A 26205-nucleotide genomic window follows, 5' to 3' on the forward strand; every position below is an offset into this window, starting at 1 on the left:
CACCAAGATCCTGACCTTCTCGGGATTTTTTTCCTTTTCCTTTTTTCTTTCTATTTCTTTTCTCTCTCTCTCTCTTTTTTTTTTCTTTGCCGGTCTCTTTCCCTTTTGCCGTCCACCTCCTCTTCCTTTGAGTTTGCAGTCATCCTTCCTCGACTGCTTCCTCTTCGCAATTGTGCTGCCATATTAACGTTACGGCAGCCCTACCTCTCTCTATCTCTAGCAGAGAGTGCTCAACCGCCGTATCTCGACTTTTGAGACCAACCGCACCCCATTATCCCCCATTGAAAACAACAACAACACCTCCGCGATGAACCAAGGCCATCACCAGCCAGACATGTATTATTCACCTCATTATTCGACACCACAGTACGGCTATGGCTATTCTACGAATGGTGCTCCAACTACCGCGGTCTCCACTCCTATGCCAGCGCCCCAGAATGTATTGCCAGTACCTTCAGCGCTCAGCAACCAAGGAGCAATGCAGCAGCCAGGTTACAGTAACAGTAGTAATAATGGCGCTTTCGACACAACTGGCCAGCACAACCCCCCCGGTATGAAGCCCAGAGTCACGGCTACCCTCTGGGAAGACGAAGGCAGCCTCTGCTTCCAGGTGGAAGCTAGAGGTATATGTGTAGCACGGAGAGAAGGTGAAAATTGTTGTCCCTAAGCGCCCTATACACCAGCTGACCTTAAGTACAGATAACCACATGATAAACGGCACGAAACTATTAAATGTCGCTGGCATGACTCGAGGTCGAAGGGACGGCATCTTGAAAAGCGAAAAGGTTCGCCACGTCGTCAAGATTGGTCCCATGCACTTGAAAGGTGTCTGGTATGTATCCCCATGTAGTTGGGTCTGTAGACCCATTGCTGGATGTTGAACTAACCATGGTCTAGGATTCCTTACGACCGTGCACTAGACTTTGCGAACAAGGAGAAGATCACAGAGCTCCTGTTTCCCTTGTTTGTTCACAATATCGGAGCACTCCTTTATCATCCGTCGAACTCGAACCGCACCAGTCAGGTCATGGCAGCTGCCGAGCGCCGCAAGCACGAAGGACTCGGTGGTCAGAGACCCCCTGCTCCTAATGCTTTGCCTTCAATTGGACAGCATCACCCAATGATGCCTGGCTTGCCAACCGGAGGCTACGTTCCTCAATCCCTTGCAAATGGTCCTCAGTCTCTCGCAAGCACTCCCCAGCCTCTCGCAAATGGTTCCCAGCCCCCCATGCCTAATGGAGGTGGCATGCTTAAACGAGGACGAGAAGAAGAAGAAGACCTGCATCGGCCAGTCTCCAATGGACATGATCCTATGAGTAACATGCACGCAATGTCCAATGGTTACCCTCAACAGCCTCCCCTTGCGAATGTACATCAGCCTCCTATGCAGAATGGAGGAGATATGCTCAAGCGGGGTAGAGAGGAAGACGATGAGGTTCATAGGTCAGCGCATAATGCACACGACACCATGAACAACATGCCTGGTAGCATGCCTGGTATGTCAAATGCATATGCTCAGCCTTTACCAAACGTTCATCACCAGCCTCTTGCTAATGGAGACGGAGGTATGCTCAAGCGAGGTCGAGATGAGGATGATGATCACCGATCAAGTCCCAATGGACATGATTCTGCAGGCAACTTCGAAGCAAAGCGGCGTAAAACCATAACATCGAATGACAGCATGGTTTCTCCCGGCGGATTCTACACCCTGCACAACGGGTATGGCCAGCCTGGTGTTATGAATGGCATGAGCCCATACAAACGACGAGATGATGAGGCGGAGACGCCACGACCTGGCCCAAATGTACATGACCACTTGAACAACTTCGACCTGAAGCGACACAAGACCATGGAGACGAGTGTCCCTGCTCCCCAGTATGACGCCATGAATCGCCCTCATTCTAGCATCGGCACCTCTCCCTCCTATGCCCCTGCTCCTGTTTATGACAACTTGGCTCGGCCTGCATCCACTGTTGCTGCGTCTCCTTCGTATCCTTCTGCTCCGGTGTACGATACTGCCGCTCGGCCTCCTTCTGCCATTAGCGCTCCTCGAAGACAGCAATCTTTCGGTTAGTTTCCAGGACTGATAGATGACTCCCGGTGTTTCGTTGTCGACGTTTTACAAGGAACAGTGGCATCTCCCCCGTGCACTCATTGAACAGTGCAAGCGAAAATTATGATACGTCCCATCTCCGACGAACAGGGACATGAAAACACATTCTCTCAATTTCCTTTTTTCTCTAAAAAGAACTCTTTTCTTTCTTTTTTGTTGGGCACTGGAGTGTCCCTCATCGGAAAGCCCTTGATTGCAAAGATGATGCCGATGAGTTCACGACACGACTTCCGATTTTTTGTTGATCTAGCATGCTCTGTCACGGATATACAATGACTAATGAGTCACGGTCTGCATGGAGGCTTAATTTCTGGAAAGAGTCTCTGCAGCAAGGTTCTTACTTCGATGATTTACTCCGAAATGCGATATGATCGCATACTATGGGACAGTACTGCCTGTAATGAGCCCAGGCGGGAATGATGAGTTTGGACTGGACCCTTGTTTACTGAGCTGTCTTGGCTAGCCCAGATGTTGGAAAGTCAAGACGCCGAAGGGAACCTATGGGAAAGGCTCTGAATTATGAATTACGATCTTACATTTCTCATTTCTTCACTTCTTTTCATATGTGCTTGCGTTTCACTGTGGTTCAGAAAAGGCCAGCACAGACGATGTGTGTGTGTTTTTGAAGTGTTGCTTTATTAGGTAACGAATTATGAGGGAACAATAAAAGCTGTTTTTTTCTTCTCAAGAATAGATACAATTAGAGAGTTGGATCATACGTGCCAAAATTCCTGTGCAGGTGTGTCATGGCGATGATTGTTACAAAATGTATGGATGTGAGAACAAGTGTACGAAGCACTTACATGGGCATAGGGAGTGCTCAGGTTCCAAGCCATTCTGGCAATAATTTTGTGAGGTAAAGAAACATTGACATGTCATAACGCAGCTAAGCAACGGTAAGTGAAATGAATGTTATGCCCTCTTGCCTATAATCACCTACGTTGGTATTTATTTACCTCAGCAACCTAGTATTAACGTTGAAGGTACTCCGTAGTTGAATGATGATTACCTAAGGTATGATTACCACGTGAGAGATCCACTATTGGTTGTTGTCTGGTCAACTACCTAAAGTCAACATATTTGGTGTTAGCGTGCGACCGTTGAACTTGACTTTCTAAACAATTAACACTGCTCAAAGTGGCTTGAACCAGACTATCAAGTCAACGATATCCCCTGCCAACTAGAACAGTGACTACGCGCATTAACTGTTTGATTATCATATCTCCTTGATTCAGCGCGCATCACAATGGAAACACCACTGTCGCCCACCCAAGGTTCAAATCTCAATATCCAGACACCAGCTACTGCTCAGCGGTACGACTCCTATGAGGTACGAACAGTCTCTGCGGCCTCCGAATCACAGAGTCAGCCCTCTCAGGGATCATCCCCTTTCGTGTCTGCCCTCAACGATACTGCATTTTCCGATCAGGAGAACCATTCTCCCTCAAAATCACGACACTCCCGAGTCCTCTCCGGCGCAACTCTGTCACCGTTGAAGATCCTCACTGACCAGCGAGAGGTGAGAGATGGAAGACCAACAGATAGACTGAGCCCCAACGCTCGCAGCCCTAGGAAGGTGTCTCCCGAGAAGCGTTTTCCTGTTAAGATCAGCAACCCTCTCGACACAACCCGCGCCGCCTCACAAGAGAGCACGATGAGTCTAGAGGATGCAGTGCGGCAAAATGAAGGCCTCAAGCGCGCAATTGAGATCTTTGAAGATGAGCAGAGCGTCCTGGAAGACGGCCTGGACGATATGGACGTCACTACCGGCACCATCAACGTAAACCCTTCTGGAGAAATGGAGGTCGATGATTCCATGTGCCCTGACGATACAGCTATCAGTACCTTTAGTACCTTCTCAGCTGTGCCCAACCTAACCATGTTTGCCAAACTCGGCCAAAGTCCTACCAAGCTGTCCGATATGGGTGGCCTCACGCCTCGGGCAAACACACGAGGTGATCCCTCCCCATCACGAACGTCGCGAGCCAGAGCGAGACACGACTCGGGAAACACAACGAATCTTCTGGAATTCACAGAGCAGCTGCGTTTTCCTCAGAGATCACCCCAAAAGTCACTGGCCAAGGGCCGGCTTTCTCCATCTCGCACAGCACCTGATATGACTGCGACGCCTTCTCGTGGCGGATTTGCCAACCTCATCGACTTTGACATTCCCCCTATGCCCACACCTCGAAGCGTTCCCAGCATCACCGCGAGGGAACTCGAGTCTCTCAAATCAAACTTTCTGTCAGAGATCAGCTCACTCAAAGCTTCATTGAGCGGTAAGGAAGCCGAAGTGCAATCGCTCAAGGCCGCAGTTGGCGATGCAGAGAAGCGGGTGGGCGAGTCCCAGGAGCAGCTCCGCGAGGAACGCTCTATCAAAGAGCAACTTACTGCTGAGAAAGAAGGTTGGGAGAACCGCGGTCGTGAGATGGAACATGTCTTGCGGAAGGCCAAAGAAGAAATCGTGGAGAGCCAAAGAGAACAGGAAGAGCTCGAACAGAAGCTGGAAGAGAGTGAGAAGCGACGTGAGGCAGCCGAGATGTTGCACCAAGAGGCGGAGAGTAAGATGGCGGGTATGCGTGCCGGGAAAGACACCGACAAGTCGTCGCCCGAAAAGCCCAAGAGCCCAAACGACACCAATCACGAAGTTGAGATTGCAGTCGAGCGGGTGGCTCGTGAGCTTCATGCTCTTTATAAGAGCAAGCACGAATCTAAGGTTACTGCCCTGAAAAAGTCATACGAGACGCGGTGGGAGAAGCGTGTCCATGAGCTTGAAAGCAAGATCAGAGAACTTGTCGAGGAGAACGAACGTATGCGTGTCTGCCGAGACACAACAATGGTCAGAGTCGAGCCCGACAGCATCGAGGCCGACGAGCGCAAGGCCCAGGCAGTCCGAGACAGCGCAGCAATCAAGGAGTTGAATGCTGATATCCAACGACTTGAGGCAGTTGTCCATACAGTACAACTCGACAACGAGTCACTGCGCAGTATGCTGGAGAAGGAGCGCGTAGAGAAGGGAGAGCTTGTGCAACTTGCCGAGGAGATGATGAGCATGCAGAGCTTTGTTGCGCAGACACCAAAGCCTCAGCCTCTGCCACAGCAACAAGCTCAACAGCCTCCGTCTGCGTCTCGTTACCCTTATGAGAGACAACATGACCGGGAGCCTGAGACTAAGACGCCAAAACGAAGTGCAGATCACTTTAGAAGCAGTGTCAGTCGTGCGTCAGGACTACGCGCGCCAGGTTCGGGACTCCGAGCACCTCACGAGCGAACAAAGAGCGCAGGTGGCTTGCCTCGTCCAGGTGCTATGGCCCGTAGCGGCATTATGAACTCCATTGAGAAGATGGGCAACTACCGAGGACGAGGAGCAGAGTAATGTTGGATGGGGAGAAACACGATGAGCCTCAAAGGGGCAGATGGACGCGAAACTAATGACACATAAAGCTGTATGACTGGAGCCTGTTTTTCTGCATAGCATATGCTCGGGGGATGCCGCGAGCTTGCTCTAGATTCCTGACATGACATTGTTTATTGACGTTTCTACGACTGATGGTCATGGGAGCCCGGCGTTGCATTTTACAATGGATGTTAGTTGTAGATTGGAGTTTCTTCTCGAACATAGTTGATTTTCTTTTCCTTCCTGAGATTTGAAGCTTCTATCATGAGGCCGGATATAAAGTCGTCTTTGAGTAAATCATGAGATCCGTTAATATCAAGAGTTGCGATTATTTTTCTTATAAGAATCTCAGTTTATTTACACTCATATATCTCATTAAGGAAGCTTTCTTTAGACTAATATATATATATAGTATTTGCCCTGACAATGCCGTTCCTTGGCTTAGAGGCCATAAGCCTTCTTGGCCGTACCGCCAAAGATCATTGCGCGCTCTTCATCGCTCAGTGTAGCCATCCAACACATGCGTTCAACTATGCTGCACCATCGAGGCCAGGCATTGTCGGTGTTGACAGTACAGACAGGCCAGTCGCTGCCAAACATGATACGGCCGGGGCCAAAGGTGGCGAGGACAATACCGAGCCAACCGAGAGTAGCCTCGAAAATGTGGTTGGGGTCTTGGTTTCGTAGGGAGTCAGGCATCTCGGAGAAGCCACCGGAGAGCTTCATATAGACGTGAGAGTCTTTACTGAGGGTATAGACGGCAGTGCGCCAGGCGTGGAAGCTGGGATCTGATGTAAGGTTATAGATGCTGAAGTCGGGTTTGCAGAGGTGGTCTAAGGATAAACTGTTAGAATGAAGTAGGGGAAAAGAAGGGCTGCACGAACTTAGCACCAATGTGACCTTCTCCTCCTCAGGAACACCATCGTGAACACGGTCAACAAATTCGATCACTTCATCGAGCTGCTTCTTTCCACGACGATGCTGATCAATGCCAACATCGAAGGTGAAGCCTCGTCGGCCGAGAAGCTTGACGGCCTCGATGAATTTATCGTCCAGCATAGTGCCATGAGGCTTGTCCTGCAGTAAGTAGCGGAACCCTTTGATCTTCGGCCAAGCATCGCCGGCCTCCTCTTTCACTCGATCAAGATAACGCTCTAGAACCTCAGGCCCGCTTGGCAACGGCGCCCATGGCACAATACCGAGGCATAACTTTGCATCCTCGGGGCTGTGGCCTTCTCCGTCGCGCGGCTGACCAAGCGCAACACGCTTGAGCCATGAGACCTCAGCCAAAGGCTGCTCCCAGCCGGAGCCATCGACTGCGCCAGACTCAACATCATTCTTGCGGTCTGTTTCGACAAAGACGAAGCCTAGGAGAGACGGTGCGGAAGAGGTAGCTTCGCGGTATTCTTCCAGGGAATGTTGGCCGGCAAGAGGTCCATCGGGGGTGTACCAGGCGAGGGAGTCGGTTTCGGCCGCTGGGTAGAGGTGAATGTGGGAGTCGATGATGGGGAGTATGATTTGCTCGTCGGACATATTTGCGTTGGGTGATGCTATACTTGAGATCGTGTGAAGTGAAGCTCGACGAATGAATGAAGGAAGTACGTGGAGCGTGGTTGAAGAAGAAATTGAGACGCACTTAATGAGATTTGAGACAAATCACTGGTGATCTCAGGCCTCGTCTTACATAAAACCAGAGATACAATGCAATGTTATATGTAGAAAAGACGTTACAAGTACGGTGAACATGAGTTGTGATACTACCGCTGGGCAATACATGAATGTCCAATAGATGATAGGGAGTTACCCCGCCATAAGATTGGACCCTCGCCTCCTGAAGGCCTAAGGTAGGTACCCTACCTTAGTACCTTAGCCTCCACTGTTAGAGGTGTAACATGATGGATGGGGAGTAACATTGAACCGAAAGACCGAAATCGATAGCTTTACCTAGTACATCACGTTGCTCTGTTACTCAAAGCCTCTTATCTCGTTTCATGAATAGATTCAATCGTCATCTATCCTAGACAGCTAAGCTATTTCACTCATTAAATCGTTGTTCATGACTGTCCTTGATCATCCACCTCATACTTCGTAATGGCTAGTCTGGACCTTCATCAATCGCCAGGCCCTGAACCACATCCAGATATTGTCTGCAAGAAACGGGATCTCATCATCAGGACAGATGAGATTTCTCATGCGTTGACATTGTTTGCTTCTGGGACAGCCTCTTTCGAGAACTCCCAGCTCACTCAGGAACCAACAGAGTGAGGAATAGAAATTACGTCTGCGCAGCCTTGAGAGGACTGCGCCGAACGGCCGCAGCATCGACCTAGCTAACGATCAACGCATCGTCGCGGTGGAACGTACGAGACCAGCTCGGCGTACCATCCACGTCTGACAGCGTGACGCAGGTCGGAACAGAGAAATGATTGCTGATATTACCACAACAACATAGGTCGAGTCATCCCGGCGCGAGTGCGCTGCCAGGGGATGCCCGATTCAAAGAATGAACGGCTAGAGGTTCTCTCAACCTGTTGCCACAGAGCCCTCCTCACACTGACGCATTTATGCGACCACGCCGTGGCGGCGAGAGCTGGTGCGCGAGACGGAGCCTTCTTCATACTCATACTCGTCTTCACTGCCACTAGAGCAGATGGAGTCACTATCGTCATCGTAGCCACAGCGGGATCCGCCGCAGTCGAGCTTGACACGCTCGCCCTTGCGAGTAATACCATAGCGCTCGCAAGTGCAAGAGCTGACGTCGGATCCGGGAGTGCTGTAGCCAGAGAGGGACGAGTTGGGTGAGGAGCTGTCGGAGCGGTAGGACAGAGAAGAACCACTGGAGGAGATTGGCGATGTGCTGAAGTCAGTGATGAACTCGTCCTCGATGTTGGCGCTGCCGAAGCGGTCGGCAAGCTCCTCAAGTTCCTCATTGTCGTAGTAGGAAGCATCCAAGATGTGCTTAGTCGCATGGGGAGACATGGGCTTGGGGGCCTGGATCTGGGAGATTGATAGGGGGCGACCCTTGGGGATGTCAACTGAGAGCTTAGAGCTGTGGCGTGAGGATCGCGAGGATCGCGACTCCTTGTCCTTGGAGGAGTGAGAAGAGCTCTTGCTGCTGGAGGAAGACTTGTGCGATGATGACTTGGATGAGGACTTGGAAGAAGAAGAAGACGACGACTTGGAGGAAGACTTGGAAGATGAAGAGCGGTGGGACGAAGACTTGTGGGAGTCGGTGGGAACGTCGAGAACGTTCAGCTCACGGCCAGTGGTGGGCTCGATGGTTGAGGTGACGCTAGGGTTGTGGGCAACATGGTAGCCATCGATGATGTAGTAGTACCAGTATCGTTGGCCAGCCTCAAGAGTTGAGTTCTGGAATCGAAAGGTGCCCTTCCAGGAGCCGGACTTGGAGGAGGACTTGTCCTTGGAGAGAGGGAGCTGACCGACATAACCGTCCCAAGAGCCGAGAAGGTGGACAGTCTTGACGCCAGAGGAGACGCGGAGAGAGAAGGAAAGTTGAACAGCCGACATTTTGCTTTGGGTTGATTTGATTCAATTATGCGTTTGGGTTGTTTGGTGAGTCGATGATGCGAACAATGAAAGTTTGATCAATGCAATATTGTTTGATAGTTGGCGCGAGCAAGTGAAATCCGTGATTTCTGTAATTAGATGATTATAACAGGCGGGACGAGCAGTAAAAAAAAAGCAGGATAATTGTTAAAGGGCTGATGTCTCTAAGCTGGCCAGCAACTTATTGAGTAGGCTTTGGAGTTGACGGATATCTTTGATTAGAGACAACGAAAATTAGAAAGATAGTAGTAGAGACCGGCTCCACAGTGAACAACGAAAACACAAAGGGGGGAAGGGTAAGAGACCCAAGAACAAAAACAGGATTTGCGATTGAAAAGGACTTGCTGAGGAAGAAGAGAAAAAAGAAGAAGAGAGGCTTTGGGGGTGGGTGTTGGTCCTGTTTATAAGGAACGGCCGTGTACAGCGACCACAGCCATTCTGCCTGGATCCATGGATCCAATATCCATCCATTCCTTACCCATCATCATGTGGATGGACAGATAATTGTGATGGGCCCGATGTATTGATTGACAATAACATCTGTTGCCGTCCGTGTGAATTACGAATTACGCCCACACATACACACACACAGATTTACAAGAAACAGGGACTCTTCAACTTCAGAGACAGCCAATCACGGGCTGCAGACAAGGAAATGCCGAGTTCATGTCATCTACTATCACTCGACCCATCACAATTGAACGGTTCCCTCTTCCCTCCCGGGACAAGCGTGGGCGGTTAAGCAAGTGTGGATCAACTAAGTGCGTGCATCAAAAGTGGGACACAACCCATGCTAAATGCTGCGATATTTAGAAGCAGTCCCAGAGCGGGGGGAAACACTGCGCCAATCAGGAACCCATTACCGCTAAACAGGCAAACACGCCCAAAGAGCGACCCCCGTAGAGCGTCTATTCCAACGCCGTCATTGGCTTGTGGCACCGCTAGATCCAACCTCTCGTCACGCTGCAGGCCCGGCCAATTACCAACAGTCGTCAACCACATCTCACATCAACCACTTGCATTTCAGCCATGCAAGGACGCAACATCAGTGTCATTTCTTGTACGGCCTAGACACCAGATTTGTCGGCTCTCGTGGCCTCAGCAGTACATTGTAATCTATGGATCATGCAAAAGCCTACTTACTGTATGCTCATCGCACATCGCATCGCATCGCATCGCATCACATCGCCTTGCCTCGCATCTGCCTTAATGTTCTGCCTCTGACTTGCACCGCACCGCTTGACACCTCTGGCCATTATTGGGCCGCTCTCTAGTCGGGCGAACTGTAGTGCAACCCTCGAGTTCATGCGGCCGGCTTGAAGAATTGGACGAGTCAATAATTGACTCACTACCTTACCTAGATGGATTTGCTCTCAGAATCACGGCGGAACTGTATGCTCCACTGTTGTCGTATTGGCGATAGCATGTACGCCATATCACGCTTCAGATGCAAGTCGACAATGGTAGTGTGGATTTGCCGCGTCTGCGCTACGCTTACAGAGGTACTGCACATGGCCCAGAAGAGAGAGGTATGCGAATTGGCGGTGGCCTTCACCTACAAGGTACATACATACCTATCGAGGCCTCGTCTATCTGTATCCCCCTACCTACCTATCCAGCCACCTCTACTCGCATCCCCTACAGGCTCCTCATTCGTATGCAGACTGAAATCTCTGATAACAAGCCACGGGCCATCATTGAGATGACCTTGGCTCAAAGAAAAAATGAAATATGCCAAGCCAGGTTCCCGTTCGATAAGCATAATGGGTCTAAGCGTACTATCCCCATCTCCCCCTCTACGGCCCGTCCGCGTGTGCCAGATGCCTTCTACCTTCCCGGGTCTAGCATCGGTAGCATCGGTCCTCTCTAATCCATCTCCATGCATGCTATGCCTTTTAGCTTCGGCGGGTATGTGAGGTCCGTCACACATACACGAAGTCACCCACCACCGAGTGACTCTATTTACAAGGTTAGGACTGAAGTCCCAAACGACAAAAAGGCTCAGACTGTATTAATACAATACAGTATGGACTCAGCAGGCACTTTGGACACTTTATTTTTGCCCCCTGATATAATCACCAAGGTACTTCTGTAAGTCTTCTGACACCGCGAGAGGCCAGGGTAAACCAAGTTGTTCCCCGTGATGGCTGCCTTTTGAAAGAGGGGGACTTCACGATAGGCACAGCTGAAAGTTCCCCGTTGCGGAACCTCGGTCAGAGCGTGACCTTTCCTCTCCTTGATCGAATGAGTAATCGGTATGTCGAGCAGCGAGTCTGGGCTCTTGTCATTCTAATTGATACTGCATTGACAGTATAGCAACTTGCTTTCCCACAGCGCATGGCAATCACTTGGCAGAAGGTTACACTTAGGTGGCCTTGTATGCCACGAACTTTCTCTCGGATGACATTTTTTTGCTCGTATCAATATGCTTTTGTCCTGGGTGCATGAAGAATAATACCCACACATGGATACGCTTCATAGCATAAATTCAGTGTATCTAGCATAATCATAACAGCCTACAAGTGACGAGTAATGTTAGGCTTTGACAGTATACTGGATATCTATTATTAGACATTTGAATCATGTTTCAGCTGAGTCAATGCCTATATCGTGGCACGAGTTGAGATTCATGCACTCATATACAGGACCTGACTTGGTACATATAGATACCTAGGAGGCATTTAGGCGGGCAAGCGGTGAAATGTGGGCAAAGGGCTGCAGTTCCAGGCAAAAACTTTGTGTTCCTGGTGGATAATGTTTCTTGAAGGAAGCAAAAGAAGGAATAGAGGTGCTGGTAATCATCAAATGAGAGACCACAGTTAAGACCTCTGTCGAATAGTTTGTCTGGCGGGAATGAAACACAGGTGACTTTATTCATGAGGTATGAGTCCCATTTGGAATTCCGGTGACCTGTCACGTGGGGACCCGTTTTGTTTCCAGATTATCCTTCATTCACGTCGGGCCGTCGCGTCGTCCTCTGGACAAGCGTCATATATTCGACCTCAGGCATCTGTTTGGACTTCCTCTCTAAAGATTGCGTTATACGATCCTTACAGCAGATACTCAAATCAGAGTGCTGGGTTACAAAGGCTGGTAGGAGTACCATTTCGTGTCTAGGGTCAGTTTTGATGGCATAGAATCTTAGGGTCTTAATTTCGATCCTCCACTATTCCGTGCTTCAGTCATCCTCCGGACAATTCCAGGTTACCATAAGATATTGCGACACGTTTCCTCTATTGGAAACGCCAAATCTACCGTCTTACTTACAGGCATAGCCATCTCAGGTTACAGACTTCACATAATGACTACCCAAGACTGGTCAGTTGATGACGCCCTTATTGGCAAAGTGACAAATTATGTTGAGGAATATATGTCCAAGTATGACGCATCGCACGACTTCAACCATATCAAGCGTGTCCTCCGTCTCTCGCAGCATATCCAGTCTCGTACCCCTTCAACCCGCCAAGATCTGGTCACGCTGGCCGCACTGCTCCACGACGTTGGCGACAAGAAGTACCTCCGCCCCGGCGAGGACCCTTCTCGCATGGTAGCATCCGTGCTCGTGTCCTTTGGTGCACCGCAGGCCCTTGCCGACACCGTCCAGGCCATCTGCCTCGGCGTCAGCTACTCCTCCGAAGTCAAGGACCCGGCGCGGACACAGGCGCTTGTGGGCAAGTATCCGGAGCTGGCCGTTGTTCAGGATGCCGACCGCCTAGATGCCATTGGCGCCGTAGGCATTGCGAGGACGTTCGCATTTGGAGGTGCCAAGAGTCGGACATTGGAGAACACTATGGAGCATTTTGATGACAAGCTCCTATTGCTCGAGGGCATGATGAAAACAGAGGAAGGGAGGAGGATGGCTAAGGAGAGGACGGAGAGGTTACGTTTAATGAAGGCATGGTGGCAAGAGGAGACTAGCGAGTAAAGTGGTTTTTTGAACGAGTTATGAATATGACCCGAAGTCAAGGAAACAAAACACCGCCTTAGTCGAGTACAGTTAAATATGGATGGCATCTTACACTTCTAGACTTCCCATACCTAGGTATAGACTAAAAGCACAGTCAGTCTGGTCGGCTTACGTCCCCGCAAGCCTTACGAGAACCCTTACGAGAGACCTTAGGGCTTACGAGCCAATTGGCTCTCTTGTACTCGACCAAATCGGTGGATCTACGTCGACTGTGTTGGCTGTCTCACATGAGAACCTTTACGGATTGGGAGTTTGTAGTACAGGCAAGACATCAGGTCGGAAGATCATTCGCAAATAGGGAGGTACATAGAGCAGGGCATAGCCATTCATTATCGTGAAGGTTACCACTTCGGTTTTTCATTATCCTCGTCTTCACTCACTCCGCATACTTGACGACACAGTACTGAACCCTTTACGATGGCTCCCCTGCGGCCCGTTACAATGGAAACGCTCCCCACAGAAATCGTTATTCAGATCCTTGACAACCTCCAAGCCCCGGCTCTTAAGCAAGTCCGTCTGGCTTCCCGGTTCTTCAACACCATACTTGCAAAGAGAACCTTTGAAGTACTTGTATCATTTCTTGATCCGGTCGTTGCTCAAGACACTCTTATGACGATCGCGCGAGACCCAGAACGACGCCGTCGGCGACCGTCGATCTGGTCACCAAGATGCGGCGTGCCACAGAACCTACACATTGACGAATCATTCCTAATGGCGCTGTGGGCTGGCTTGCGTGGACAGTCATGGGCTGTGGAAATGGGTGCAAATGGGGTCAAGATGGATATAGATAACTGGCAGATCGGAGTGGGGAGAAGGATACGCAAAGAGGAGGTGAGGGAGGTTATGTTTCGATATGCGCTTTATTTGAGTTACATGAGTGACTGTGAAAACGAACAAGACGTGCCACAGGCCTGGGTTTTCAATACGTTCTGCAGCAAAGCATAGCACTGAGTCGTTGGCGCTTTAGGTTTCATGTTTACCGATTGCTTGGACGTCGGACCTAAAATACGAGACAGTATTCCATATCCTCAGACCCAGTAATGATTTTATGTTTCAGATGAGTTTTGCTTTAGTGCAGCAAATCAAGATCAATGGAAGTGGAATAGTATATGTGTCTAAGCAACCGTCTATATTTTATATAAAAAAAATAAAAATAATAAAAATAAAGCACCCTTTTAGGTATAATGTGAATCAAAGTCTAGTCTAAATGAATGGTCGCTAGTATTAAATGTAGAAATTAGTATATATAAGTCGTGTGCATGTGCTTTCGGATCTCATATAATGCATCCCCAATCCCGTCATCGCTAGGCCCAATCCATTGGTATCCATAGCGGAAATAACCCCAGTGTGTAAACGCCGTTCGCTTTCGCAAACAAAATCAAATCATGCCCAAATGCTATGCTTTCATGCATCATGTAAGGATCGTAAGAAGTTTGTAGACAAAAAGGTGTTGTGGTTAGTGCCCATCTTAGATCAGATAGGCGGCGGCGAAGCCAACGATAACGAGCAGGCCAGTGACGGCGTTCATGTGAGCTCCAGCAGTTTGGACAGTCTCGGGAACATCAGAGGAAGTCGAGGGCTCGTGGTCCTCGGATTCAGAGCCACCGTTGCCTCCCTTGCTGCCGCTGCCGCTGCTGCTGCCACCATGGGATCCGCTGTCAGTGCCATCATCGTTGCCGCTCTCTTCACCCTGAGGAGTCTTTCCACCATGGGTACCGGGATAACCGGGTGTGGTTCCATTATGGTAGACGGGAGCACCACCAGTAGGAACAGGGTGATAGGTATGAGGAGGAGGGTTGACAGCAGTAGCGTTGTGGCCATGGTCCTTGGGAACGGTGTAAGTGATGGTCTTGGTCACGCTCTGGCCAGGGTTGGTAGGATGAGGGTAGGCGTATGTCTGAGTCTTGGTGATAACATCCTGGCCCGGGTGAGTAGATACAGGCTCATGAGGCTTGGGCTCAGTAGGGTTGGGGTAGACAGGCTCATGAGGCTTGCTGGGCTCAGTAGGGACCTCAGTGACAGGGCAGACAGTTGTGGAAACGGCGATGGTCTCGGTAGTGACATGGCCCACGGGGCAGTCGACAACAGTAGGGGGGCACTGGGTGATGGTATAGGTCTTGGTGCTGTAGACCGTGCTGGTAGTGTACTCAGTAGGCTTGGTGACGTTGGCTGGGTGGGTGTAGACAGTGGTGAAGCCAACAGAAGGCTAGGTCATGTAAGTCAGTACAAGTTTCGAAACCTCAACAGTATCCATTGCAACTTACGTTCTCGTAGTGAGCGCTGGCGACAGCCGCAGCAGCAGCGACGATGATTCCCGAAGACCTCATGATAGTGGTTGGTGTTTAGTGGTTGTGGTTGTTTAAACGAATGTACTTTGTCAAGGTATCTAGATCCTAGATCGACAGAGCTAATCTTTGAACGAAGGACGATGGTGTATATGATGAGAGAAGGGGCTGAAGGCGAGGCAGAGCATTTCTTATATCTCGTCGACCTGGTGGCCTAATTTGTTGGGTAGGTAAGCGAGATAGAGCGGAGCCGACTAAAGTCTTCGTCAACTCGATTCTATTCCAAGCCAATGACGAGACTAGCTCTTGTGAGCAGGGCTGATGATAAGCCCATGGCGAAGTGGCTGTTGAAAATGGCGATATGGATACGAGGTGTGGGTTGTCCGGTGCCAAGACCCTGGATCTCCGTATTGCTGACAGCTGTAAACCACCATTCACGGCACTCCCCCCATGTCCCAAAGAGGAAGACAGACCCAAAAGAGCCATGTTACTTCCTTGGCTCTCGTTATCGTCGTCAACCAGCAGCGGGCCATGCCATGTCCACAGCTACTGCACCTAGCAAAGTCTAGAGCAAATCTCTGCATACAGGACCCACGGTGATGGCTGTTGGGCTCACCAAGCTTACCATTTCAAATTCTGTCTTGACCTGACCGTCAAGAGCAATCCAAAGACTTGGCTGGCAATGCACCCCGGTTGGAGAATTTCGTATATACAGTACAGCGGCCGGAGGGTCTAGAACGGAGTGGCATAACCAGAAACCTAAGCGTATGTGTGGCTATGTCAGTATGTAACGATTCGATCTCTTGGGAAAGCTTAAACATCCAGTTGACGATGGCGGACGTAACGTCGGGTCAATCAGATGTGTAAGGCTGCCACCACGAATTGACAAGGGCTATTCTTGGAAAATGGCGCTCTGTTGCCCAAGCTAGCGGTCCGCCACCTGCCCTATGCCCAGCGCCGGGGTTGCCGGGCCACGAGTATGGAGCCCGTCCATCTGAGCTGAGCCTCAGAGCAGGCTGGCAGGTCCCCGGATTGCTGGTAGAAGCAACCAAAATAGCTGGAATGTTTCAACGGCCTCCAGCGTCCGATGACTTCATCGTGGTTTAACCTCCGAATCTCGTGCTCTCCGAATCCAAATTTGGATTATGGATCCCCCAAACAGATCTCCATGGGTGACCTAGGTATGTATGTTTAACCGGGTGATTGAGTGACGCAGTCTGGAGATGCATCGGTTCTTGTCATCATCCATGCAAATCAAGAACACGACCAATTGCTGAGTGATTGTGACTCAGTGGGCAAGTGGCCATTACCAATAGCCCAATAGCCAATAGCCCTCTCTTTGTAACCTCTCTTTGCCCTTCCCTTTTACAAGGTGCGGCCGTCTGTTCCATCTACATTCGGACATCAATTCGATATCAGTTTGCTGATTCGTATTGATCACACCCTTTCTTTCTTTCCCTTGCAGTATCCTTAGAAAATGAAAAAGAGAACCGGTGACGGTCGGCAACTCTCATTGGCAGGGGTGCGCAAAAGGCTAGCAAAAACTTTCTCAAAGTAACGTTGCCAGGGTTGTGCAAACTTACCAGCTTCAAAGCTACCCGTCGGGACCTAGGGCTTTGTGGCTTGCCCTTAGCATCATAGCCACAGCCTCATCGGCACTCAGCCTCAGATTCTAGCGTCAGGCCCCATCTACCAGTAACCTTTAGGGAACTGGGCCTGGCGACGTTGATAAATATAACGTGAAGCCTCCGTTCGGGTTCGCACCAGGGCCTCCGGCTCTATTGTGGGAATCGGCCCATGGAGAAATCCGTGATGAACAGTAGGTTTGACTTCACCATCGGTTCGCAAACGCCACATAACGTGAGCTGTTCGTCTAGCCTTTATTCAGGTGACATCGGCGCGTCAACATTCTGCGGGTATGGCCAGGACAGAACTAGACAACAAGGCATAATACATACTCAAGTTGAGGGAATTAACAAGGCTGGCCATACAAATCCAACGGCGGCTCGTATCTTTGTCGCCATCAGCGCACCTCGTCCCCGCACGCAGTTACTGCAAGATCAGGCTGAATGACCACTCACCTCGATTCTTGCGATAATCAGCCCATTGTGAGCAAGAACAGATAACGAACGCGATGGTGGCCAACATAGTGGTCGGTGACCCTTCTGGATCCCAAGATCTCGTGGGAGCGAAATCCTGGCCAGAGCCCTTCGTTGCGGGGATTTGCTGTTGAGTCCAGCGACTGGAAAAGCTCTGCATGTTTGCACTCTATGTAAGCTTATCGAACTGCCCTGTCGATTTGGCCCAGGCTGCATCAGTGAGTGGGGGTCTATCAACCCGAGCAGCCCTTTCGGCGTACTGTCATGACGCTCGAGCCTTGCAAATAGTGGGTGGTCTGAGAGCTGGAACAAGGAAGTGTTTGGCTCAAGTGTAGATCTACGGTGCTGCAGAAAATTGTGCCGCTACTCTACGGTGAGATGGAGTTGGTGATACCAATGGTTTCCTCATTCTCGCACGTGGGTTTTCAGCAGGTTTGATTAGGCAAACCTGGCAGATCATTTCTCATCCCAAACTATTGGGGTTTGTAGACTGTCGCATGGATGCCGGCGTGAAGGCTGGTAGGTGGTATTCTGGTCTCCAAACACAGTCAACTGGAGGCAATTCTCCTTGTTTCGTTTCATACGCCGAAGGATCTACTGCTCATACATACAATACAGCGATTTACACTGCTTGTTTTATTAGTGACTGTTTAGTCCAGGAACCTCCCGGGCTTGTTGGATATTCCAATAGGACGATCGTTCAACTACAAGTATAAGACTACATATGCAAACTTACAGGTTGTCGGATGTCTCGCCTACTACGTCGTGGTGCTGAGTACCTATACACTTTATGTTAGTATGTTGAGGCCTGACCTTTGCAAGCTTTTAAGGAAATGCGATGATCTGGGAACGGCTGCAGGGTAGTCCGCTTGATTGCTAAAAATGATAAACAATGCACTGCTATCCGTAGAATATTCATAATTATTATGGATAAGGTAGGTTGAGAAGGTATATCCATCCTAGGGAGGGGAGAAAACTCGGGACCTTGATCCTAAACGATGAAAATATTGGGCAAATTTAGCCTAAGCTTAGGGTGCTCTCTGCTATGTTTATTTTGACACCTCATATCAAGGTTCAGTGTTATTACGCTGTTCGGCCTATGGGAACAGCTATGATCACTTATATGTTTCAGCGAGGCTGTATGTTTAATGTACAGGCTACCTATTCATAGGCATGTATGACTCTTCAGTAATCTCCTTCCAGTACTTGGGGTCTATTGGCTGCCGTGACGCATTATCTTCGCTCCTTACATAGTACCTAGGCAGTAATATATTCACAGGCGCGAAACGACGACTTGATAATATCATGAGTATTGGTTTTGGGTATATTTGGAAACCCCAACACACACACGCACGCTACTGTAGCGTCTCATCCTATCTTGACGTTGTGTTCTTAATGTATCAAGAACAAAGCTTCGTACGTCGGAGGTAATATCGCTCTTTTATGTTCCAGGGTAACCGACTCTCATAGTCGTCATCCACCTGAGGCTATGGGGGTTTTGATCAACAAACACCGCTTGCACGACGCAGGGGCAGGAACTAGTCAGGCACAGAGAGTCCTTGTGATATCATGTCGTCAAAACCATTTGCATGCGCTCATGAATCAGCTACGCCGACGTCCGCTTGCAGGGCCGAATCTGAGACGTGTGAGGCCAACGGTTTGAAACCTGTCGAGATTGTTTGTTAGAGCCTGCTATCCTAAGGGGTGCATCGAGCATGTCTGGACCCTGTCAATAAAATGGTAACTTGGTCACGGCGAGTTGACTGGGAATCAGTTATTCGTTGAAGTCCACGTATGAAATCAAGTGCAGGCTCAGGCATTGGACAATCTACCCAAGCAAGAGTCGATGGATGGACGCAGTATGCCGAATTACCGGCCTAGATATCCTAGTAGCCCCTGATAAGACGCAAGACTGAAAGAAGAAGAAGAAGAAGAAGAAAGGCTGGTAATCGCTCTGGTTGCACGACTTGCAGCCAAATGATCCTGATTCGATTATCGAGACATGCAAAGGCAGGTGAGTGAACGGGGTGGGAGAGGTGCTTTCGATCCTGAATGGCTGGTCAAGGCAACACTTATGCTGGCGTGCAGAAACTCAAGCTGGGTTGTCATTCATCCATTGTGGCTCTGTCACAAACTCGGCAGGGTTACGCTTCAACACGGCGAATTTGTCCCCGGAAGCATGAGAAACTTGGTGGTCGTGTCATGCGAAGCACTTAAGTTGACTTCCAGAATTGCGATTCAGTCGGCATGGTCCGTTGAAAGGAATATAGAGGACAAAGACAAGAATGCTAGGGTAACCGACGTGAGGATATCCAATCGCATTGGATCGCCATTGAGTCCCAAATCAATGGAAGACTTGGATGTCGAAGAGACATTCAGCCAGCCATCAATCGATCTGGACAACCTTGATTGGGGCTAGGCACTTATTCCACCACACAAACGATATGAGCAGGCGGGGCACTTTGCCATTCTTCCAGCAGTCTTGATCAAGCTATGATCCTTGCATTTTTCGTTATTCGGCAATCAAGGAAAGGCGTGTGAATACCACTGACTCCCCAAAGGTGCCTCTGAGTTCTGGGGCCGCATCCTATACCATACAGCATACTTACAGAATTGAAAGCATCTGCCCAAATTCCACCTTCGCGACATCCATTCAACTTTCAACTCGTCGCACTGTCTCACAGTATGAGGAAACGCCTCAAGTTCTAGGCTGAGATTGAGACACCTGACTCTGTCCAATAGAACATTCATAACGGCTTACAATCCAGCCAGCCAGCTTTGCCGAGCTATAGACAAAGAACTCAATACCATCCCTTGCGTATGTGGAAGCGCCCTTGAAAACCCAGACGCTCTAGCAAGATCCTATCCGCTTATTCAGTTGACCCCTCATAAGACTCGGCATTTGCGCTACGATAATGTGGACAGTACAGCCTCCATTATTGCATTGAATTTCCCTGCGCACGAACCAGTCAGCCAGTAAGCCAAGAGACTGCAACTCGAAATAGAGGTCCAGATTTAGCTAGCACTCAGGAAACGAATTGGATCAGTCCAATGGCCCCCAGGGGCATCTTGTGGTTGCGTCAGTGGTCCAGTGTCAAGAAACCAGAACCGCCAATCCTCACTGAGAATGGAAGGACTCGACGACTCGCTGGGTGACTCGACCTCATTGAATGTGGAGTGGAGTAGAGTGGAGAGGAGGGAGGGAAGGAAGCGCGCCTGTTGGCCCGGGCCGCTGGGCCACTGCAGGTTGTGAAATGCATCACTGGGGCCACTGAATGAATGTGTCTTCGAGACTGTTGAGGGCTGCTAGCGGGACATGCTGCCCCCTCCCTCCTTCTCAATCCTTGACAGGCTACCAGACAGGACTTGCTTCTTCTGGGCTTCTATGGCTGGGTTTCTCCACTCTCCCGTCATCTAGGTTAGTGGGCAAGGTCCTCCAGGCTCTAGGTGCTCCTGTTCCTCAACCAGCGCCTCGTCAATTCTCTCGTTATCTCACCTCACCTCATTTTCTCGTTCCATATTTGGCATTCTTCCTTTGATCTTCGTCAGTAGTGACTGGAAGCTAAGATCATCCATCATCTTATGTGCCGACTTTGACGTGATTCTAACCCGAGGAATTCTTACGGCGCCCATCTCGTCCCGATGCGCACTCAACTGTCGCGCTCGACACTTAACGCAACTCTGTAAGCCACGTTTGCGATTATGTTCGGGTGCTAGTTCGCGTTCGAAGCTGCTCCCAACTCTGGCTCTGCTTAAGACCCGTCGTTCTTCAAGCGCATCGCCTCCCTACTTGCATGTCTCGGACTACCGTCTGACCTGTTCCTGTTGTGTTCCGCAACTGTTCCAAAACCCTGCTTCCTGTCCGATGGCAGCCAGCATGCCAACACCAAACCGTTCCAACATCGTTGTCGCGAAGCAAAAGTTCTAAAACCCTTTTATCTAATAAAAGACATGCTATCAGCACACTCTATTTTATCGCCAGTCATGATGGCACCTCCCGCTGATTATCCGCTCCAAACACAACATGAGACCAGCCCAACCAGTCAATTACAATTTAAAAAGCACAAGATTCTTCCACGACCTCGATCTGAAAGGACCTCCGAATTACCGATTCGAGTTTCTAGCCCTTCAATCAGATATGACCTGGCTACCAATACTTCTGTTTCCGGCAATGGAAAGCATCCATCGAGCCCACGAACTCTCAAACATCAGTCGCGAAGGATAAGTAGTGGTCCAGATCTACCACCAACCCCGCCGAGACATTCGCGCCAGCCCTCGGAGAACTCTTCTGGCAAGACAAATAGTCCAGCTGCGACCGATATCGCTTTACGGACTCCCCAGCCATCACATCTGCGTCCACCCACCACGCCTCCTAATCAGAAGAGCCCGCCTACGCCCGATGTGACGCCGCCTCATTCCACAAGTCGCCCGCAATTACTACGGCCTATTGCTAGTGACCGTGCCTGTTCAAGTACTACAGCTGGTGAATCCCAATCTGGTTCCTTCACAACTGCGCGAGAAGAGCCTTTATCATCCGAAGATGAAGACAAGCCTATTGTCAATCAGAACTCACGAGCAACTGTACGCAAGATCTTTGACCCAAATTCTCGTATTGACAAGCCTGGAAACCTCGGACTGGCTTTGGGCAACCTGGCACCTCACTCGGAAGGGAGCAGTACGTCCAGGTCACCAGCAGGGGATTGGGCTCATAACGACAGCGACTGGGGCTCTGTCAGTGAGGTAGAGCAGGAATGGGATCACAATTTGCAAAGACTGGTGACTGTGAAGAAGCGACCTGAAGCACTTATTATGCATCGTTTAAGCCCAAACAGGGCGAGAGTCGTGGAGCCCAACACAGTCATACCGACACAAGCAGCCAAAGCTGTGCGAGGCATGCCTTTGTACCCAACGACAGAGACACTGACGGAGACACTTCCGCGAGGCACCTCGAGCCGTGATATCCCCCCCTCGGCGACATCGACAACAATCGCGACTTCTGACCCACGTAGGATGTCGGCGATCTCTACCAAATCCACTGCCTCGACTGTTGTGGAGGCTTATCTTTTGGACACAGTCCCCAAGAGGCAGAGGACACTGCGTCATGTGCGAAAACAAACCATTCTGAGAGACTCGACCAATGAGTCCTCCACCTCAACCGCAGCCTCTCTGAAGTCGGACAGATCGTATACTGATTCATGCGGTCGAAACCGTTCAACTGCTCCAAAGTCAGAAAGTCAATACTCGAACGCGACACATAATTCTATCTCTAGTGGCAGGGCTCGACGGGAAGTCTGGAAAGCAGGGGGCATACCTGTGGTGGTTGTTCCTAGTCGGCTATCATCACACAAAACCAAGTCTAGAGAGCCGTCACTGAGGTCGCACTCTAGCCGAAAGTCGAGCCGTACCACCAGCGCCAGCCCTACGCTGAACGACAAATCAACGAAAGATGAGCCTCCTATTGTGCGGCGTCAATTGAGAGGTCGATCTTATTCCATGTCCGAAAGCTCTGATGAGAGAACCATAGACTACCCACCTATGGTGCCTGCTCGCTCGTCCTCTCTATCTGCTCCTACTAGCCGTAACGGTTCAAGAGCCAGTTCCCTGACAACCGAGAGTATGAAGCTTCATAACGCCTTGCAGGAATATCTCAACAAGAAGAAGGATACGCCCAGGGTGCCTGACCTTCGCTTCTCAGAAGACACGCCAGGGGCACGAACGTTTTCCAATGCCTCAGAAAGTCACCGTCGGTCAGGTTCCGATCGCCATGACGACTTCTTGAACACAAAGGGATATGGCTCACAAAACACTCCGTTTTCGTTGGCTTCGGTCGACACAAATGGGACCAATCCGGTGGTATCAGAAGCGCTCGCAGTGCAGATGTACCCACACCAGAACTCGTCGCTATTAATGATAGATCATTCGACAAAACCCTCTGAGTCGCCAGACGAGACTCAATCGGAGGCGGAGGAAGATCTGGATGTGCCAATGCCGACTGATTCCTTGGAGGACATTCCAACCACACCTCCTCAGCCAAAGTTTTCTCTTGACGATGTCGACTCTCCTCTCCGAAATCCGCGAGCGCCTCCCGAGCCACCTAACCACCCACCAGTCATCAACTTCATTCCTGCCACCCCATCAGGAACGACTCCAGCTCACGAGAAAATGGCGCAGATGGGCAACTACTTTGAGTCAATGAACGAAAAACCCCCTCGTCGTCCTTCTGTGGTACGCCGTGCTTTCAATCGTACACGACGCCACTCGGTTGATTATACACCGTCAACCCGAAGACCTTCGAGCTTCTTGTCGCGCACTCTGTCCCTTTCGCGCACTGGGAGGATCAGAGGGATGCCTACTATGGAACGTGAACCAGCGCATCTTGGCTCGGACGACAGCCCCGTGGAAGAAAACAAATTGCACCCTTTTTGGCGCCCTCAATGGTCTAGTGAGGACTCAGACGAGTGCGATGGATACTGTGACGATGACTGTGATCTGCACTCGTCGGATGAACTCGGTGATCAGACCTACCAATATCCTCCGGTAGACAACCGACCGAAGGGACCTCAGAGAAGCTTCAGTTCCAGGATGAAGCGCACATTTGCCGTCCTCCCGCCTCGTGACGGTTCCTACTACACCAGCTATGATTGGCCCACTACTGAGCGTCGCACTATTGGGCGAACCCCAAGTGGTAACCTCAGAGTCATGAGACATCGGTCTAGTCTTGAATCTCTGCGACGAAACTATAACGATGATGAGAGGCCACATTCCGCGGATGGCGAAGTTAAGAGATCATTCTGGCGAGCCAATAACATCCACAGGCGTGCTAACAAAGAAAAGAGAAGGCTTTCCCTGGGAAGCAAGTTAGAGGAGTTGCAGAACCTCCCGCGCAAATTCAGCGAGAGGCGGCGTGAGAAGCGATCACAAGAGCTTCGCAAGAAGATAAGCGGGCCAAAGGAAGTTCGTGATGGGGTTGGAGAAGTCATCAGGTCGAGCGCAGCTCGCGATCATTACAAGCCTTTCGATGTGACCTCATCACGCTGAGTAACTGATTGGGTTTACTGGTGCAGATGGCATTATTGGTGTACCAGGGGAGGTAAACGATTTCCACTGCTCGTTGCAGGAGATATAAGACAAAAGGCTCATGACTGATGATTCACGCTTTACGACACGAATGATGGAGAGTTATGAAAATGATATTGCTTATGATATGCTATCTGGGATTTGTTTTTGAAGAGATTCTATATGGGAACTAGTTGGAGGATACTTTGACATTGAAGAGTGTAACTCTCATGTATGATAATTACCAGTACACACGCACGCACATGAATGAATATACACACAATATTTGCCTGACTAATGCGGCAGTAACAGGACCATATATTCCTGTAGCCATCCAATAAATCGGAATTGATAGACGCCCTTTGCTCATCCCGTGGCCGGGAGCCCACATCATATTAAAGAAAACATTTACTTCGCAGTATCTCCAACTGGGAATAATTTCCATTTTCCCAGTTCTTGTCTAACGCCCAATTCGCCAATGATGCTATGGCTGTAATCAGCCCAAACTTCATCCTTGCCATAGGAATGTCACTCATCGCTTCTCATGTCCGGGAGCTCCGGCTCCGGGAGGAGCGAATCCGTGTGGTGGAAATCCTTGGCCGGGCGGAGGCATGCCAGGCATGCCAGGAAAAGGAGGAGGGGCACCACCGGCAGCACCAGGTCCTCCTGGGGCGCCTGGAGGAGGGAACGGGAAGCCGCCTGGAGGAGGGGGAAATGGAAGACCGTTAGGAGGGACAGGCATGCCATTGGGCCCGGGGAATGGGGGCATGGGGGGCATGCCTCGACCACCGCCAGGAGGGGCTGGATTCTGTCAGAAATGGCTTCGTCTTTTGAGGGTAAAAGGTGTGCTTACGAGGTAGTCCTTGAGGAAATTGTCCAGGAGGCGCACCTGGCATCCCCGGGAAAGGCGGAGGAGGGATACCTATTCATGTGTAAGTACTCTGCCTATCATCATGGTATCTGCATTCTTACCACCTGGGAACGCGAAGGGAGGTGGAGGAAAACCGTGTCCAGGTTGATTATGAGGAAGCATAGGATTTGCGTGTGCTTGACCTTCAGCAGCATAAGAAGAGGTGATGGAGTCGATGACGGATTGAGCCTTCTCGTGGCCGATTTCTGTGAAGGACGTCAGTTTCGTATTATAATATGACCTACAGACTGGACATACGTTGGTAATAGTCAACCACGTTTCGCAGATGGTTTCGACCACTGTTGTGAGCCTTGCGCACGCTCATGGAATCGTGCGTGAGGTAGACATCGCAATAATCGCCTGGGAGTAAGTTGTCAGTTGGAGGGGCCTTTGTTGATTCGGGCGCACGAGGGACGGGGCTTACAGAAGACTGCAATATGAGTTAGCGAGTGTTTCCTCTTGGAAGTGTGTAGTTGTTTAGAAGGTAGGCTTACACTTGGGCATCTTGGAGACCTGTGCGATCGCTCTTGTTGAGGTAATCAGCCGGTGATAGTGATGGTTTGTGTGTTGAGGCTGTGATGTTCAGGCGCGAAAACGGACTGAAGTTGACGAGGCTGGACCCACACGTGATGGAAGCTACAAGGCAGGTGCCAAATTCAGATCATTGGTCGCAAGTTAAACTTGCCTAGGTAGGGGGCGCCTCCCGCATGTGGGCCACAGCTCAACTGGGACACCTTTCAGTTTAGACCCAAGTTCAGGTGAAAGCCCCTTGTCTGTCTTCAAGAACTACTTTACGTAGCCTTTCCACTCC

The 26205-nt window shown here is 50.2% G+C and overlaps 8 protein-coding genes across 8 annotated transcripts; 4 read left to right on the forward strand and 4 right to left on the reverse strand.

The window, feature by feature from the left end:
• Positions 1-421: 421 nt before the first annotated feature.
• J7337_005762 (uncharacterized protein) lies at positions 422-2074 on the forward strand (the record flags this gene model as incomplete). Its single annotated transcript, XM_044823436.1, has 3 exons — positions 422-647; positions 700-832; positions 898-2074. The coding sequence occupies 3 exons, from the start codon at positions 422-424 to the stop codon at positions 2072-2074; spliced, it is 1536 nt and encodes a 511-aa protein (XP_044681927.1).
• A 1285-nt stretch (positions 2075-3359) lies between these two features.
• Positions 3360-5489, forward strand: J7337_005763 (uncharacterized protein; the record flags this gene model as incomplete). The annotated part of the gene is made up of 1 exon (XM_044823437.1): positions 3360-5489. The coding sequence occupies one exon, from the start codon at positions 3360-3362 to the stop codon at positions 5487-5489; it is 2130 nt and encodes a 709-aa protein (XP_044681928.1).
• Positions 5490-5951: 462 nt separating this feature from the next.
• On the reverse strand, positions 5952-7043 carry J7337_005764 (uncharacterized protein; the record flags this gene model as incomplete). Its single annotated transcript, XM_044823438.1, has 2 exons — positions 5952-6343; positions 6395-7043. The coding sequence occupies 2 exons, from the start codon at positions 7041-7043 to the stop codon at positions 5952-5954; spliced, it is 1041 nt and encodes a 346-aa protein (XP_044681929.1).
• A 1029-nt stretch (positions 7044-8072) lies between these two features.
• On the reverse strand, positions 8073-9038 carry J7337_005765 (uncharacterized protein; the record flags this gene model as incomplete). The annotated part of the gene is made up of 1 exon (XM_044823439.1): positions 8073-9038. One exon carries the CDS (start codon positions 9036-9038, stop codon positions 8073-8075), a length of 966 nt encoding a protein of 321 aa, XP_044681930.1.
• A 3340-nt stretch (positions 9039-12378) lies between these two features.
• J7337_005766 (uncharacterized protein) lies at positions 12379-13002 on the forward strand (the record flags this gene model as incomplete). Its single annotated transcript, XM_044823440.1, has 1 exon — positions 12379-13002. The coding sequence occupies one exon, from the start codon at positions 12379-12381 to the stop codon at positions 13000-13002; it is 624 nt and encodes a 207-aa protein (XP_044681931.1).
• Positions 13003-14512: 1510 nt separating this feature from the next.
• On the reverse strand, positions 14513-15371 carry J7337_005767 (uncharacterized protein; the record flags this gene model as incomplete). The annotated part of the gene is made up of 2 exons (XM_044823441.1): positions 14513-15250; positions 15309-15371. The coding sequence occupies 2 exons, from the start codon at positions 15369-15371 to the stop codon at positions 14513-14515; spliced, it is 801 nt and encodes a 266-aa protein (XP_044681932.1).
• A 6041-nt stretch (positions 15372-21412) lies between these two features.
• On the forward strand, positions 21413-24466 carry J7337_005768 (uncharacterized protein; the record flags this gene model as incomplete). Its single annotated transcript, XM_044823442.1, has 1 exon — positions 21413-24466. One exon carries the CDS (start codon positions 21413-21415, stop codon positions 24464-24466), a length of 3054 nt encoding a protein of 1017 aa, XP_044681933.1.
• A 550-nt stretch (positions 24467-25016) lies between these two features.
• J7337_005769 (uncharacterized protein) lies at positions 25017-25898 on the reverse strand (the record flags this gene model as incomplete). Its single annotated transcript, XM_044823443.1, has 6 exons — positions 25017-25285; positions 25338-25406; positions 25457-25600; positions 25653-25754; positions 25819-25824; positions 25889-25898. 6 exons carry the CDS (start codon positions 25896-25898, stop codon positions 25017-25019), a joined length of 600 nt encoding a protein of 199 aa, XP_044681934.1.
• Positions 25899-26205: the final 307 nt, after the last annotated feature.

This window comes from Fusarium musae, chromosome 4 (assembly GCF_019915245.1).
Source record: "Fusarium musae strain F31 chromosome 4, whole genome shotgun sequence".
Taxonomy (NCBI): domain Eukaryota; kingdom Fungi; phylum Ascomycota; class Sordariomycetes; order Hypocreales; family Nectriaceae; genus Fusarium; species Fusarium musae.